Source organism: Clarias gariepinus, chromosome 17 (genome assembly GCF_024256425.1).
Source record: "Clarias gariepinus isolate MV-2021 ecotype Netherlands chromosome 17, CGAR_prim_01v2, whole genome shotgun sequence".
In the NCBI taxonomy this organism is placed as follows: domain Eukaryota; kingdom Metazoa; phylum Chordata; class Actinopteri; order Siluriformes; family Clariidae; genus Clarias; species Clarias gariepinus.
This window is the reverse complement of record NC_071116.1, coordinates 14,437,492-14,455,253: the sequence shown is the minus strand read 5'-3', so window position 1 is coordinate 14,455,253 and position 17,762 is coordinate 14,437,492. Positions and strand designations below refer to the sequence as shown.

Sequence of the window (17,762 nt, the reverse complement as noted above, 5' to 3'; positions counted from 1 at the left end):
CTTGATTTGTCATTAAATGAAACTAACTTTTAATTAGCCAGTTCTTCAATTCTTTAAACCTGTAAAAATGGAAGGAATAAAACAGCTGTAATTTCTAAATGGTTAATTCAGTATTTTTTGTCAACACTCCTTGTATTAAAACTTCACACCTTGGGCTATTTAGCACAGCCAGGGCATTTGTTGGCTTGTTTTTGGAAGGTGGAACAACTGCAAAACCCAGTGTCCCAGGAACCCAGTGGACACCGACAGAACATGTAAAAGTTCCCAAAGGCAGTAGGCCTGGTTCAGACACAGCATTTTTTTTTTTTTTTTTTTTTTTTACAGTTTGTGGTTTTAACAACATATGTCATAATAACTTAATAATTGTTTTAAGAAATTATGCTTTTCCTATTTGGTCCTTATTCATTTGACTTAAAATACCTATTAATCCCTGCACAATCCTGTGACTAAGGGTAATTTGTTTTTATGTTTTTAATATTTATTTGTAAAATGAATAAAAACAAAGTTTCATGTGTGGATGTGTGTATTTTAAAATAATAATTTATCATAATTCACCCAGCTAAAGTACAGTAATTTTTTGTGATTCATATATAGAATTATTTTATATAGAAACAAAAAAATCTTTAGCAGTTTTTTTTTTTATTCTTTAGCCATTTTTCATTTTTCCTGCTTATACAGTCCATCTGCTTTACTTTTTAAACATACTGCCAGAAGGTTATCTGGCAAGATCATGACATCACTAAAACACCCTGCCCCCATAATGCTCGCCTTTATAAACCGCAGCTCACTCCACTCTAGCATAGCAGTCTGTCCACAACAGGCGAGATGCTCCCTCCTGGTGTCACTACAAAGATCTTACCTGTAGATCATACACAAGCGAACAGATGTCATCCAACAGAACCTGTTGCACAGCTCACTGGGTAAACTTGGTATTCTTTATTTGCCATTTCTTGCTTGTTTTTTTTATTAAATTTTTTATTTATTGTTTTTCTTCTCTATTTACAGATGTCCGGTAATATGGAGACCGTGGACTCCTCCTATATCAGACACTAAAAAGGTAAAAATAAAAAATAAAAAATAAGTCTTCAGACTCAGTGTTTAAAAAGCATAATGTAATTATCAATTGTTTGTTAAATCTAAAAAAAAATTCTTCGTTTTTAATATAGAAAGCTACTGGATCCAGGCAAGTGTCTGACATGCAAGGATTTAACCACCCAGTGAGGTAAGTTGGGACTTTTATGTTATGTCTAAAAATGACCATCATTTTTTTAAGCATTGTTTAATCAGTTTTTACTATTACTACAGTTGTTGTGTTTGAAGCATCTGCAAAATGAATGCAAAAAATTTCATGCAAATAATGTTTTCAATTTCATCTAACAGACTGTTCATGCCCAGATCCAAGATCCAGGATTACCTGTCTCATCTGGGGAGGAAAGTTCTTGCCAGCTTTCCAGTTCAAGCCACTCTACACTTCTATAACGATGACTCCAGCTCAGAAGAGGAGGACGACGATGAATCAGACATGAGTTCAGGGTTCCAGTAAAAAGGACCATATAAAGGAAGGATACTTAATACATGGACTATAGATGCGGATATTTGCTGTGTTATGATGTGAGTTTGTGGACATTAGTGGTCGTTTTGTCATCCTTATTACCAGCCAGAAACAGTTGTTACTTTTGACCTTTGGGGAGCTGGACTCCCACATAAGTCTTTATATATATGTTTTTCCTCATAAGAATAATTCTAGACTAAAATGCATTTTCATGGAAGAGACATGCTCGACAGTGGAACAAGGATTATTTGTCATGTGGACATAGAAACAGCTCACAGAAATGTTACAGTTAACACAGCTGGGTTGTACTGAATTGTATAGCTGCACTGGATTTGGTGTTAAACATCCAACGCTCTCCTTTCCTGTTGAGGAAAAGCTGCTGTTTTGGAAACAGACTCATGAAAGGACAGGCGATCACGGTAACCGGACTCAGAAAGCAGGATACATGGTGCATGGACACAGCGCAACTGAGTTACGGAACCATGCTGCACTGGTACTGTTTACTCCAATAAAGCATAAACACACCTTTAACCTGAAAGTGTCTCAAACCCACCTCATCACATTCTACTTCCTCAGGAGTGCAGATGAGACTTAGTGCTGGTTTAAATGCAAGCATGTGGAATACTGCATAGTGCATGACATTATAATTAATATCACATTGTACATTTTTATTAAAACTAGATTACAAATGTCTTCATAGAGATAGTGTGTTATACTTTTATGTAATGTGTATTTTTCTTGTGTACGGACTGAATAAAGATTTATTTAAAAAGGAGTTTAACTTATCATAGTACATATGACAACATCACAATCCAGGAACACAAATTATGAAGAGAACCCTTTCATTAACTTGAGTAAGATATTAATCCACACATTGACAAATATTATTATTATTGTTTATACCCTGGGAATAAAACACCACCAAAAGAAAACATTATGACTAAACGGTGTCTAACAATTGAATTCAACAAGTGTTGCATTTAAATAATCACTGCGAAGAATACATTATAAAATTAGCACAGTTGTAGAAAAATCTATATATATAAAAAACTAAGATACAGTTGAGTGCAAAAGTTTGTGCCTGTGCCAACTTTAAAATAATTAAACCAAAAAGACACTGTGAGCAGTTCATAGGAAACCAAAATCCTGAACTACTATGTGACAACTGATACAGTTGGGTGCAAAGGTTTACACAACCCACATAACTTGTAAATCTCCACATCTGTCTTAATTTCACTGGTCCAAGCAAGTCCTAAAAGGTCCTCCAAAAAAAGAGTGGTTTGTATTTTTTCCCCATTTGCCTGGTAGTGGTAAGATCTTCAGGCCAAACCTGCCAAGAGCTTATCTTACTATTGATGTCACAACACTGAAGTTCCCAAAATTTCCTTATCTGATTTATAGAATGGTAATTTCCATCCAAAATAATTAATTTGATTGGTCAACACTTTGTAAGGTAGTTATCGTACCACTGAGTGCTATGGTAAGAACTGTACAGAACCAGCAGAATACAGGCAATAACCCAGTGTAATATCTCATGTAACTGTTGACTTGTAACAAATCATTTGATGGTTTGTATATTAGTATGTATGTATGTGTATGTACAGTACTGTGCAAAAGTCTTAGACACCATATTATATGCTATACCAATTTTATTATATTATTTCCAAAATTTATAAATAAATAACATTACAGGACAATATATGCATGGCTGTAAAGAAAGAAATAAAAGTACAAGACAGACCAGTTTTCAGATGGAAACAAAAAACCTAATGTACGCTCCTGAGATTTGCATAAAAATAGAAAGGAATGAGTGTGACAAAGTTACCTGAAGAACTCATTCTCCAGCAAACTCAGTAAAACCTAACAGCTGTTTTCTTATAAAACTGCACAAATCTGTGTCTAAAACTCTTTAAACAATGGGTTTTCACTACAAATATTGACTGTTTATTTTATTACTCTTTATAGAAGTTTCTTTTATGCAGAAATGTCTTCTAAAGCATCTTTTGCTTATGCCATGTTTTTGTATGTGCCCAAGACTTTTGCACAGTACTATAAGAAAACAGCTGTTAGGTTTTACTGAGCTTGCTGGAGAATATGAGTTCTTCCAGTAACTTTGTCACACTCGCTCCTTTCTTTTTTTATGCAAATCCCAGGAGCGTACATTAGGTTTTTTACTTCTACTGAAAACTGGTCAGTCTTGTACTATATAATAAACATATATAACAAAATTGGTAAAGCATATATGGTGCCTAAGACTTTTGCACAGTACTGCATGTATATACACTACTGCTCAAAAGTTTTGAATCGCTAATAATCAAATTTCTTTTGTTTAGTTATTTATTTTCTACATTCTACATAAATACTGGGGATTTCAAAAGTATGAATTAACACACATGGAATTAGGGAGTTATCAGGCAGTTGTTATTTTAAGACACAGAGGTCAGCCTTTCTGGAATAGTTTAGGCAAGAACTGTATTGTCAAGAGCATGTGTAAAATCCATTAAGCACCATGAAGGAAGTGGTTCTCATAAAGACCTTCCCAGGAAACAAAGAAGCCGTGTTATAAAAGCTTTACAGATCATGAGTTGCAGATACATCTCAACATTAACGGTGTAAAGTAGTTTATTGCATATTTTGGACGCTTTTAGAATCGCTATGCAATGTACAGTAGAAAGAAATAAAAATCAGAAACGACCATGAAGTCAGAAAGTGATCCTAAACTTTTTAGCGGTAGTTTATGTATGTATGAATTAATTACTGTTTCATACATAAATGGCACATATTCAAATAGTTAAATGTTTGGGCTTGCCAGTAAATATAACTCCTGACACTCTCAGTCCTTGTAACATTTGGGCTATGCCGTGATGGCCATGCTTTAATGTTCTTTATTTATTTATTTCTTTATTTTTACATTAAAGTAATGAGTTTTAAAGCTTATTGAGTTTTAATGAGAGACATCCCGCCACCCAGAATCTGTAGAGGACTAACCTACTGTATATCAGCTGTCAGGGAATAAAAGTTTAACCCAGTGATTAGCCTTTTATAATCCTACTAAGGTCATTAGCATAATTAACAGGCGGAGGATGAAGTAGAATCTGCGGCCCTCTCACAAGTGGTGTATTTAAAAGGCTATACAAAGTCAAACTACAGGATCCCCATCTCCAGTGTCCAGTCTTGCAAAGGGCAATGGAGCTGAAGGTCTGAGCAGAAGGTAATTCTGAGGTTAAACAGTGGCCAACCACTCGACACCAGCTCTGTTTGTTTATGACGGGTTATCTACAGCGGTGGCGGCCGCCGACCCTTCACCTGTCTGCAGGAGGGAGGAGGACAGAGAAGCAGGACAGGACAGGGTGGACAGGTGAGGGCAGGAGAGGTGACCAGACTGATTGAAGAGCCTCTGTGAAGTCCTGAAGATGGACAGATAGCCAGGTGACCATTTCACTTCTAGTCTGGGTTCAAGAGGTGAAACCTCCTGAGCCCTACAGTGACTCTGTACATCTAATATGAGTATACATATAGCAGTGAATAATAGAAATGAATGCAATGAATAGTAGGATGTTTTAAATTAGAATTTTTGAGAGTGAGAATGAATATGGAACAAAAACTGAAATAAAAAAAATCTATTATAAATCAAATGAATAATTGGTGGGACAGTCCTTTAGTTTAAAACTGTATTAGCTATTAACTTTATTAAAAACGTAAATGATATCAAATTTATAAGTATAAGTACGTTTTGGATTAACTGTCATGTCAAGTGACCAGTCATTTAGGCTTAAGCTTGTTTTTGATCAGTTTACTATTCATGCCTGACACATCATATTAATTTAACCAAATAATCCATGCTTTTTTTTTTAGTTTTGTTCCATATTTATTCTCACATTTAAAAAAAAAAAAGCTAATTTAAAACATCCTACTAGTCACAGCTATGACAGCTAAATTATAACCATAACAACCAAACACCCCCCTATACATCACAGACCTCCTGAGAGCTAATGTATAGTATTAAAAATCTAAATACATACAAAATTTTGTCAATAACATTTACTAAGTTTTTCCTATTCATTTAGCTTTTTCTTTTTCTCTAGAGACATCAATGGACAAGACATGCACTTCAAAGGGTTTATACAAAATTTACTTCTTTAATTAATTTTTTTAATAATTATAAGTATAAATTAAACTCTAAACTTCTCAAAATAACATGCAGACAGCATTCTGAAATCTCTTAAAAAAAAAACATAAGTCAAAGTCTAAAGAAGTAAAAGTCTAAACAATTAGACTTTCTAAAACCAGTTTTACAAATCAGCAAACCACCCAAATGGACAAGTTCAGCTAAACCTCTAAAGCATGTTTATTTCTGGCTAATTCTTTGTGTTTCTACTTTTACTTCCTCTCCATCAGACTGTGTAAAGTCCTTCCACCTTTGTATCTTTTTAGCACTTTTCCCTAAAGCTCCAGATTAGGCTCCACCTCCGAGGGTCATGTGTTTACCATACCTTACGCTGAGAGTTCACCTTAAAGTCAAATGTCTGTCCTGTCATGAGTGAGTGATGGAATAGGTGCATCTAAAACCTCAGCAAACTCTAAACTCCAGGACTGATGAAAAGCAATCCTAGATGCTGGTCATCTATATGGATCAATGCAGATCAGAAATTTGGAGACATGAAGCATCATGCAGGGACGCTGCATCTAACTCCCGGGGTTTGGGGTCTCAGAGTTCACTGTGTGAGGTAGAAACGATGGTTGACTTCACTAATGGACAGATCTCGGAGCCGAGGTATGGCCCCTTTCTGGCCCGGGTCTTGAAGCTGAGCTTTAGCAAAATTATCTACAGGGAAAGTGAAAGACAACCTTTTGTCACCACTGAGAGATGCATAATAATTTCTACAAAGCAAGAGTAAATATATTAACATGAATCAAAAAGGGCATAGCAAGAAAGTTAAAATTTATTAAATAATAAATAAATAAATAAATAAATAAATAAACAAACATAGTAAGTAAATGAGGAATGATATAATGGTTAATTTAATTTCAAAAAAGATAGATAATATACAGTATATCCTAAATAATTCAATAAAAATAAATATTAAAAACAAGAGAAGCAAGCAAAAATTAATGATTACAGAGATACTCAGGTAAGACTTTTTTAATAAGTTGTGCATCCAAATTTATATATTCAGGCCACAAACTAATATTTCAAGGCCGCGGACCAAAAGTGGGTGGTAAAGTCTGCTGATGGTATATTTATGTCGCCATGAGGGCTGATAACAGACAGTAACCCCACTGGGACATTTAAGTACATGTTTTACATCTGCATCTTAGATATACAGTTGTAGTATAAGTAAAAGTAGGTCGGTGTCATCTTAATTAAAAAGTAAATAAATAAACTTTCCGTTCCGAAACCCATCTGAACTCTTAGTGTTCTTTTATTTACAGCTACAAAGCTAGCTTGGTGTGTGTGACAACGGATGGTTCTCCCTACACAGCACACTAGTTTTCCACGAATGCTATTTGGGTCTCGAAAGTTAACAAGGCTGATATTCTAAAGCGAAATATGTAGAAATATAAAGAGAAATGTACAAGATAGACAGGACTGTTCACCATCTCGATCATTTATTTCAGTTTTTGCCTATATACTACCAGTAAAACTGTTTAAAAAATTCTTTCAGTGCTGGTAATTACAAGTACATTAGTATTCATAAAGTATAAGCACCATTTATCTCTCAGTCTAGTTCAGTACACACATGGGGAAGACTGCTCCCTTGTCCAGTATTAAGTTAACGACACCTTCCGAAAGGAGAGAAAGCCACAGGAGGTCATAGTTGAAAGGGCTGGTTGTTTGCAGAGTGCTATATTAAAGCATATTTATGGAAAGTTGACTGGAACCGAAAAGATGCACTAGCAACAGGCATGACTGCAGATCTTCCTAAGATGATGAGTATTAAGGCGTTTCTGAACCAGAGAAAACGTCAGAAAGTCCTCTGTTCAGATTAAAGTAAATCTTGCATTTCATTTAGTAATTTGGAAATGGAAAGTTTAGAGGCACAGAATCCATGTTATTTGAAGGTCCAGTGCGTTTTAGCTAGGTCTGGTGAACTTTTATCCTCGGACGTGTTAACAGTGGAATGAAATGTTAGCCGATGGTGTTGGACAAAGCGAACATGAACAGGAGGAGAAACAACCACAATGCTATTTTTTTGACTCATGGTGTTTCTGCTCAAATTTTTGTCTACAAATTTAAATAGAGACAGTGGCACATTTTAAGTCACATTTTGGACTGGAAATATAAACAGGTTCTCATCTGAATATTATTGTATAATTTTACTGAACTACTTTCTTTTCCTTAAGTGAAGAATACACAGAACAAGGACTGTCATATGACACTGCTATAAAGAGCAACACCAGTACAGCGCCAATAATTACAACATGAGAGGACATATAATAAAATGGAGACATACAGTAGAGTCTTACCTGTGACATTGTCCACAGAACACAGAGGAGCTGTGTTCATCATATTGACTCCAAACAGCACCACAAAACACATGGTTAAAGCAACCAGCAGATAAATCGGCAAGGCGAGAGCCCAATACCTGAAGAAAGCAGAGTAATTATTATTATTATGTAATTATTTTTAGTATACTGCACTTTTAGCATGATTTTCTATTTTGCTTCAAATGCACTTACTTGTAAATTAAGCCTCTGCTGATATAAGATTTACCTATACTGACACGGGTTACTCTTCAATGTCACTTTAATCTCCAGTTGTACAATTATTACAAGAATAAGAGGAGTGTATTATCCAAGAAATATGTTGTTTCCCCATATTTGATCAAATAAAGGGGCAAAAAACATGCTGCCTCTTTAATGGAAATGAATAAAGTGTTCTAATTTAAAAATTACATCGAAGCTGTATACTTAGGCACTGATACTATGGATGTAAAACAGCCTGATGGTTTCCTGTGTATGTTTATTCAAGTGATGCTCTTATTGCCTTTTTAGATGATGCAGTGTATATTATCAGTGGTGTAATAAGAACAATGTGGGAAATCTAATTCTCTCTCTCTTTCACACACACTCTCAAACACTCAAACACACTCTCAAACACTCAAACACACTCTCTCTCCTCACACACACACACACACACACACACACACACACACACACACACAGTGTGTAGTGTAATGACAATCCAAAGCAAAACTTACTCTTTTATTGTTTGTCGTTTTGTATGATTTTTGTTTAACTGGAAACAATGAGCTTAGTCTACGTACTGTACATTACCAAAGGTTTGTATTTATTTTCTACATGCTGAAGCAATACTGACTTTTTTTATATATAAAATTATGACATAACACATAAGGTAATAAAATAACAACAACAACAAGTTAGTTATTATTTTAAGACATGAAAGACAGCTGCTCTGGAATAGTTGCATTTGCAAAAAAAAAAAAAAAACATTATAAAGTTTTTGCAAGGTATAAGCAGCAGATACAGTACATCTCAATTTCGATGGTTCACACAATGTAGAAAGAAAGAAAAATCAGGAACGACCATGAGGTAGAAGGTGTGTCAAAACTTTTGACTGGTAGTGTACATTTCACTTTTTCCTTTAAAGGTAACAAAATCGGTAGTTCAGGACAATATGTCACATTTAATCTTAAACTGATCAGGTGTTTAAGTCCAGCATCTCCACCTGTATTAATATTCACAACAAACATCGGAACAGTGTTATAATACATATTTCATTTTCTCTCTGTCATTCTAGGTCGAATTACAGGGTTTACATACTTCTGAGGCCAGTAGGTTAATCCAACAGCATGGAGCCAAGTCTCAGGTACACATGCCCAAACTAAATAAAGCACTGAGAAACAAACAAACAGAGAGAGAGAGAGAGAGACACACACACACACACACACACACACCAAATCAATACCTCTGTAAACATACAAGATATAGTACAGTGTTTTGAATTACATTAGACTGACTGTGGTTAAAGAAACGAATGAAAGTGCTTACAGAAGGCAAACTGTGAGCCCAGGAAGAGGACAAACCCATAGATGGCTCTCTCAGGCAGGGGAGATGGAGAGTTTTCTACCATGATCACTAACACACTAACAGGTCACTCGCATAGCTTTCACAGGTTCAACAGTTTACGCTTCTAACCGCGACAATGACAAACGCGCTTATATTATTAATTATTTATTATATTATTAGCTATAAAGTCTTATCCGCGTAAAGTTACATTAAAATGCCAAAAAAGTCAATAAAACGATAAACTAAGTACTTCCCTATTCCATTGTTCACTCACTTGTTTCGTTCTGGTTGTTTAGAGTCTTTCAGTGCTACTTACTGCCATCTGTTGGTTCGCACCAGTACTACAAGTTTTATACACTGATCAGCCATAACATTATGACCACCCGTCTATTATTGAGTAGATCCCATCAAAGCAGTGATGCACTGTGTGTTCTGACTCCTTTCAGTTACAACCAGCATTAACCTTTTGCTCAAAATGTAATGCCTAGACAACTGGGTTAACACGGAGCAACAGGTCTGCTCTGTTTAAATATAAGAATCGACTTTAATGAACATCTAGTTTATTAGTGCAGAGAGAGAGAGAGGAAACTTTTTTTCCTTTCCAGTGGCTTCCATGTTTATTTTGGAATGTATTGTTAAATGTAGGTAAGATAGCTTTTATTTATTTTTGTAGTTATTTTTGACATTCTTACTCACTCACTCACACACACACAAACGCACACAGACAAAGACTGTTTTGTCAGAAAAATTAGCAAGGAACTTTGCTAATGACACTCGTGTGAGCGAACGGAATCACTGCTGTAAAGTATAACAAAAACCAAATGAACCTGCATTTTACCTTTGAAGAGAATCGCGACAGAGCAGTGTTTCTGTGTAGAGCAGAGTGTGTGTCTGAAGCCGAGAGGGGGTTGGGATTGGGTTGTAAAGGCAAGAGTGTGTGTGTAAAGGGGTTTCAAATCAGCGCGAGCACACACATAACGACAGAGAGGGAGAAAATGGATCTTTAACCTCTTTAATGAGACTTGCTTTTGCTTTACATGCGCGCACACACGTGTGTTATAATAAACAGTACATGTGCATTGCACACACACACTTACAAACACAAAACAAAATGTTTTTTGTGATGTAGTTACAGTGTTATAGTAAACAGAAAACATGTGAATGGATGTTGATTATACCAGTAAGAGACGCCCACTATGACCCAGCAGGGGAGACGATTACCCACAATTCCACAGCACAAGAGAGAGTTTGCTCAGTTGTGAACACGTGACACTCGGCGTCAAATCAAGAACCGCATACGTGCTACATGATACATGAATGTAGGTAAGTTAGCTTTTATTTATTTTTGTAGTTATTTTTGACATTCTCACTGACTCACTGACTCACTGACTCATCTTCTATAGCGCTTTATCCTGTTATTCAGGGTTGCGGGAACCTGAAGCCTATCCCTGGAGGCTTAGGGTACGAGGCAGGGTACACCCTGGGCAGGGTGACAATTCATCGCAGGGCACACACACATACACACTCAAACACTACAGGCAATTTGGAAATGCCAATTAGCCTAACCTGCATATCTTTGAACTGTGGGAGGAAACCGGAGTACCTGGAGGAAACCCACCAAGCACGGAGATCAAGTATCTCTCAACGTCAGAGATATAAAAACAGAGACAGATCCTGACCAAGTACAGGCTGAGTGAGCACAGTCTGGCAGTGGAGAAGGGCTGACACAGGAGAAACTGGCTGCCCAGAAAGAGACTGTGTACTCAGTTTAAGAGCGGTGAGGTCGAGACAGAGCTGCACTTCAAAAATATAAGCACCTTCACTGAAAACATCACACACACAAAAAACACCAAATTTTCCTAAAAACTGCTCAACACTGCCTCATAGTTGGTGAGGAACAATTGTGACATGCTCACAGTCTGACATAATAGTTGATGATGAAGCTGCCTAATGTTATTCTAATAATGACATAAAAGCTTGTGATGATGATGATGCTGCTTACAGTTTAATTTATTGAGGAACAATTGTGACGCACCCACAATATGACATAAGCATTGATGATGATGCTGCCCACACCGCCCTCTGCCAAAGCCGCCTGCCAAACAAACAGAAATCCGGTTTTATATATACAGTGGAGCCTTGAATTAAGAGCATAATTTATTCCTTAAATGACACTCGTATATTTTTGGCTTAGTAGTAGTCATGTGACGCTGGGCATCAAATCAAGAACCGCACACGTGCTACATGATACTCGGTACTCGTAAACCAAGACTTGCTCATTTTTCAAGTCAAAATTGTTTAAAAATCTTTGCTCATCTTGCGGAACACTTGCAAACTGCATTACTCTCAATCCGAGGTTCCACTGTACAAGATTATATCTATTATTTACCTACTTTGTTTCTCTTTTATATTTAACATGTTTATGAGAGCTGGAGCAGAATCAGGTTTGTGACTCTAGATTTTTACTAGTTAGGATTTCTACTACTAGTAACAATAATAGTTGTCGTTTGCCTTTCAGCTGCTCCTGTCAAGGGCTCATCATCACAGCAGACCATCTGATCGCACAACAAATTGGCACAGGTTCTATACCACACCCCTCCCATTTTATCTGGGCCCGGAACTTTAGGACCACTGCATTTAGTGGCTGGGGTTTGGGCCCTATCACATGACAGGTAAGAAACCTACAACTGAGCCACCAATGCCCTTAGTGGGAGGCAAGACATTGAGCCACCCATGCCATTTATTACTACTACTAATATTAATAACAGCACAGTGGCTTAGTGATTAGCACTGTCGCCTTGCACCTCCAGAGTCAGGATTCGATTCTCATCTCGGGGTCTGTGTGCGTGGAGTTTGCATGTTCTCCCCGTGTCTAGTGGGTTTCCTCTGGGTTCTCCAGTTACCTTCCACAGAACGAAGACATGCAGGTAAATCTAATTATCATTCCCAAATTTCCCATAGTGTGTGTGAATGTGTGCGCGAATGTTGACCTGAGTTCCCACCACGGTTGTAAAATGGGAATAAATATCATGGTAATCACCATTGGCCTCCACGGTCCCTAGCTGGATTACAAAGGTCCTATGGAGGGAAATTCTGGACATTTTTCCAAAGGAATTGCATTTGCATTTCCGTTTTCCATATGTGGACGCATAAAGTGTGACATAAGTCAAATGCAATTGCAAATTTCGCTTTCCAGCACTGATTGCCAAATTTCAAATGAAAAAGGTCCATAAAGAGTTTTGATAGACTGAATAAAAATAATGGAGGAGAATTTTGCCCTCCTTAGAAATCGAAGTCTACTTCGGGTTATTCTCGCCCTCAGCCAGCAGGGGGCGCGTCTAATCTGTTTATAGTGCAAAGTCCACTCAGTCATGCTAGAATAAACGGACGTGGCTTTCTTTATGTTGCAGGAAATCATTCACAGCTCAGAGGAACGACGGAAAGGTGGGTAAGATTAATGTTATACTTACACTACGTGTGTGTGACTTTATTATAGCGCTGGCTGTTTTGGGAGAAGTCGGAGCGCTGTAATGTTTGCTCTTTGTTATTTCTGAGTGTGTGTGTGTGTGTGTGTGTGAGCCCAGGCAGGGCCGAGCAGTTCTCACAGCCAGGGCTAACGCTAGCCTTCTCTTTATTAACTAACACTTTTACATCAATGCCACCAAACCAGGACTGTTTTTACGCTATGGATGATGACTTCGCTTCGTTTTATTTATTTGCTAATAGACAATTCGGCTGTGGCTCAGAGATACAGTATGTTAAACCTAAACACACAACTCCAGGAAGTGACTGACTCACTCCCCAAAAACATTCATCCACACATTTAAATATCATTTATTCAGTTTTGGGACACTAGTGGGGGTGGTACTGGGCCTTTTTATATGTAGTGTGTGTAGATTTGGGATTGAGCTAGAGTGAGTGAGTGAGTAAGTGTGTGTGTGTGTGTTTGGTTTAGGCCAAACATGGTGCGTTTATACACAGGATATAATCATCATAACTCAACTTCACCATCCAAGGGGTGAGGTTATTCCTCTCCTTATGTGTGTATGACTTACACATGAGCTGAGTGGAAGGTCTCGGGTTCAATCCCCAGCGCCACTGTTGGGCCCCTGAGCGAGGCCCTTAACCATCAACTGCTCAGATGTACAACCAGGTGAAAATGCTCTGGAGAATGGCGATTTCCAAGTGCTGCACGAAAGTAAATGCGGTCACCTTATTGCCGGACGTGTCGCTGCCTTGGTTAGCGAATGTGGTCGGAATTTGAATCCTTGAACTCAAAGTGGATTCGTTTTTAAGGCTTAAGTATTTGTCTGTGAAGATTCTCAGTCATCTTAGTGAGGTTATCTGGAAGTTGATTCATGTCAACTGGATGACGTCTGGTTGACATGACTCAACTTCCAGAAGGCTTAAGTATTGAGTTTTTGCTGGAGTTCCAAGTAATACAATACGATGTAATGCTGTTGTTTTTTTTAAGTCTTGTATTGTTTCTAAGAAAATGTGATAATTGTTTTGTTTTTCTTTAAGGTGTGAGATGTTCGAGTCTGAAGATTCTGATCTTGAGGACGGGCTGGACTCTGTCCAACACCAAACAAACATTGTATGATTTTGATAAAAAACAAAAAAATCCTTATTTATTCTACTATAATGTGACCCTTTAGAATAATTTACTACTTATAAATATTTATTATATATATTTATATCACACACATTATTTTCATTCCCCCTGTAGGTTTATCATGACAAATATGACATGCCCATGCCCATGCCCATGTACATGAAACTTTCAGGTAAGTAAGCTTCAGTGATTTGACAGCTGCTGATTGGTCTGTGATTGATGCTCAGTGCTTCACGTGAGTTACTTTAAATAATAAATAAGTTTGTTTTTTTTCTCTGAAATATGTTTAGACACTTTGTGGGAGCAATGGGGCAAAGTAACTCCTGATCTGAGAAGAGAGGCGGGGCACCTGCTGCACATCTCAGTGTTCTGGTGGCCCATTTTGTACCGCCAGCAGGAAGGCCACCTCACTACGACCTGGGCGGTGGACGTTGGCTTCGTGGACATGAAGTGAGTTAAAAACAATTGTATTAAACCACCCAAGTCAAATCCCATGGGCAACTTTCTAAAACTGGAATTGCAGGAGTAACAACATGCATCACAAATCTTTGAAAAGAGAAGTTGTCTAACACCCTGCAGGCTGAAGTTTAAATAAAACACTTATTTAAATGTTGCTTACGCAGGCAGTATGCACGCATGTTTGTTCTTAGTCAAATAACCCAAGTGGTTATGCAATCTATAACATTCCTAATAGTAGATTTCAACAAGATATTGCAGTGTTTAAAATGTTACCATCGAAAAAAAATTAAATGTTTTAATTGTTAATAGTAATATAAAAGGGCTGTGCATGCTGATGAATAGAATAAATAAGCTTATGCTTTAGGCTTTTGTTCTTGCAAAACTGATACCTGTAGCACTGATAATCAAAATTTACATAAATTCCTTAAAAGTAGCCTTAAGCAACATGAAGAAAATGAATAGCCCATGGTGTCTGGGCACAAAGTTTCATTCTTGCTTCAGTAGATAAATTAATTGTAGTCTGTATGATGATGCCTAGAGAATCTACAGTCTGCAGGGATAATTGTTGAGGAATGCTTAGTATACTTGACAAAATTCTTCCATCTCTATCATCTGATAGAGTGTGTTAACGGAAACTGCGCCAATAATTATTGGTGCTACTTTGAAAATTTCACTCTACTGAAATAAAATAATGAACACATTACAAAATACATACTTGTGTGTGTGTATATATATTTTTTATATGTATATAAATATAAAAAACTAAATTCTGTTTGTTTGGTGGGTGGACTGACTTGTGTTGTACTGTGAGAGTGTCACGTGTTCCTGATCCACTGTAACGCTATGCAGTGGCATTACCAGCCTTTATTTCATAACGTGACATGTAACGTAAAAATCTTGAGACACGCCTTATTTCTTCATATTTTGCTCGCAAATAGACTAGTATTTTTAAAACAATATATACTCTCTCTCTCTCTCTCTCTCTCTCTCTATATATATATATATATATATATATATATATATATATATATATATATATATATAGTCTTGAGAAATAGTTCTTCAGGCTTTTTTTATTTTTTTGGCTTTTGTTTTTGCTTCTTATTTTCAGTCCAGACCTGTAACTGTGCAGTTTTAAAGGCTTTTCTTTTTTGGTTTAAGCCACACAGTGACCTTTCAATCATTCAAGAATAAAAACCTATTTAACTTAAGGGGAAGTTGGTGCAGATGATGATGATGACGACGCATGATCAGATGCGTGATTAGTATACTGAGTGGTTGAGAGGGAAAATGAGGTTGCTGCAGAGGTTGTTACATAAACAAACAGCCTTTAGGCACTTTGCAGCCTGTCGCAGTAAAACGTTTCTTCCCATTTCTTAAATTTAATCTACATTACTTAATTTTATTTAAGATGAAGAAATAAATGGTGGTTCAAGGCTTGTGCAGAGTATTGTATATAATATTATGTCATCCTTGATAATATTAAATGATGCGTGTGGGTAATGCCAGGTCTCGTGAAAACGCCATATTATTTTGCGCTACAATGAGGTCACCCTGACTGATGGGTAATTTTGCTTGTCCACTTCTGTTGAAGTGATCAGCTATTGTATGTATTCCCTGCATTATTTTCAGTTATCTTTAACTTGAGCAGTTTTGCTCGATTAGATTTGGAATCTTACTTAACATGAAGAATAAAAATCTTGTGATCGTGTGACTATTGATTCAGTAGTCACTTTTCACTGTGATTAAAAAGTTTTCCTGCTTGTTGATTTTCCTTCCACACAGTCAAAGAGTGAAGTGAAGCCATTTAAGCTCCTTTTAAGATAAAATTGGTGCCTAATTGTATCCCTTTTGTCCGTGTAGCTTATGAGAGAAAGTTTTGATTATAGCTATCATGACGTTGTGATTCGAATCAGCCGTGGTTTTGTATTGTACATCTTTAATCAATTATTATAAATAGTCAATACTTTTTACAAGTTACACATGTTTCAATAGTATGCTTTATAGTGGTATTAGATTGGTTAGATAGGTTTCAACGAATATTTAATATCTGTAATGTAAAATTTTCATGGCAGCAGCCAGTGATCACGGTGCTAGTGACTTTGCAGTGTGTCGCCAATGATGGAATTTTGTTGAGGGAAGTTCCCTTTACTGATATTTCCTGCAAACAGAGCAGGGACTAGGAAGCACCCTATGAATACACTTTGGAATAGAACACAGCTATAAGCTTCTATTCTTTATAGCGAAAAAATCTTAGTGCTTAGCCATTTAAACACCTGTTTGGAGTGATGTGTTGGACAGCGCTCTCCACTATCATCAAATCACACAAAAACTGAAGGAATAGATTGTTCTTGTCTTTACTACAGATCCAGGGATGGATAAAATCTATTTTTCTTTTTTGATGACCATCAAAACAAAAAAGTTTGCGAGATCTCACCAATGAAGTTCCGTTGCCGATTTGGTCAAGTAGGGACAACTGCAGGCTGGAGCGGAAGGGCGGAGCGTGCAGAACAGTAGGGGGCGTGACGAAAGGGTTCTCACTGGTAAAAGGAGCTTATGCGTTGGCCAATCAGCGTGTCGAAAGGTAGGGGGCGTGTCGAAAGGTTTCTCATTAGTAAATGGAGCTTCTGCGTTGGCCAATCAGTGGTAATCCTATTTATATGTAAGTACCTTTAGTTTAGCGTGAAAGAACATGGTGGCAGTAAGGCTTGGTGTGGTTAGTCAATATAAATAATTTTTTCTTTATTTTCGTCATTTAATTGTTCGTTTAATTGTTGTCGACAGACATGTATTACTGTGGCATCGGACGGAAAGGAGTGTTCACAGCATTTTATTCTGACAGAGTTTGACAGATTCTGTTTTATGGACTGCTACTACAGCCTGAATGAATGAGCAGATTGGGTGGAAGGGTTATTAATTTTTTTTTTTTACTTTTGAAGACAAGCTCTTAAACGGAGCAGCTCTGCCTCCACATTTGGAGTTAAATAAATGTTATATTGGTTAAAATTGTGTCTGTTTACTAAATTAGTGCCACTTCAAAGGTTACTAAACTGTACTCCTCCTCCTTATTATGGTGTTTTATGAACCATATTTGTCCTTATTAGG

At 37.0% G+C, this 17,762-nt stretch overlaps 3 protein-coding genes across 3 annotated transcripts in view; 2 read left to right on the top strand and 1 right to left on the bottom strand.

Moving 5' to 3' along the window:
* Positions 1–825: 825 nt before the first annotated feature.
* ripply3 (ripply transcriptional repressor 3) lies at positions 826–2,188 on the top strand. Its single transcript, XM_053476233.1, is given in 5 exon segments — positions 826–920; positions 1,006–1,057; positions 1,167–1,222; positions 1,381–1,514; positions 1,517–2,188. Coding segments are annotated over 5 exon segments (378 nt in total). The 3' UTR covers positions 1,558–2,188.
* Positions 2,189–5,504: 3,316 nt separating this feature from the next.
* Positions 5,505–9,860, bottom strand: pigp (phosphatidylinositol glycan anchor biosynthesis, class P). Its single transcript, XM_053475836.1, has 4 exons — positions 9,566–9,860; positions 9,338–9,410; positions 8,021–8,139; positions 5,505–6,377 (listed from the first exon to the last, which is right to left on the bottom strand). Exons 1-4 carry the CDS (start codon positions 9,645–9,647, stop codon positions 6,268–6,270), a joined length of 384 nt encoding a protein of 127 aa, XP_053331811.1. The 5' UTR covers positions 9,648–9,860; the 3' UTR covers positions 5,505–6,267.
* Positions 9,861–12,948: 3,088 nt separating this feature from the next.
* Positions 12,949–17,762, top strand: part of ttc3 (tetratricopeptide repeat domain 3) — a 37,967-nt gene continuing 33,153 nt past the window's right edge. The window contains exons 1-4 of the mRNA XM_053515724.1: positions 12,949–13,027; positions 14,108–14,180; positions 14,313–14,370; positions 14,489–14,648. Of these exons, the coding sequence (XP_053371699.1) occupies positions 14,115–14,180; positions 14,313–14,370; positions 14,489–14,648 (284 nt within the window). The 5' untranslated portion in view covers positions 12,949–13,027; positions 14,108–14,114. The remainder of the gene's footprint in view (positions 13,028–14,107; positions 14,181–14,312; positions 14,371–14,488; positions 14,649–17,762) is intronic.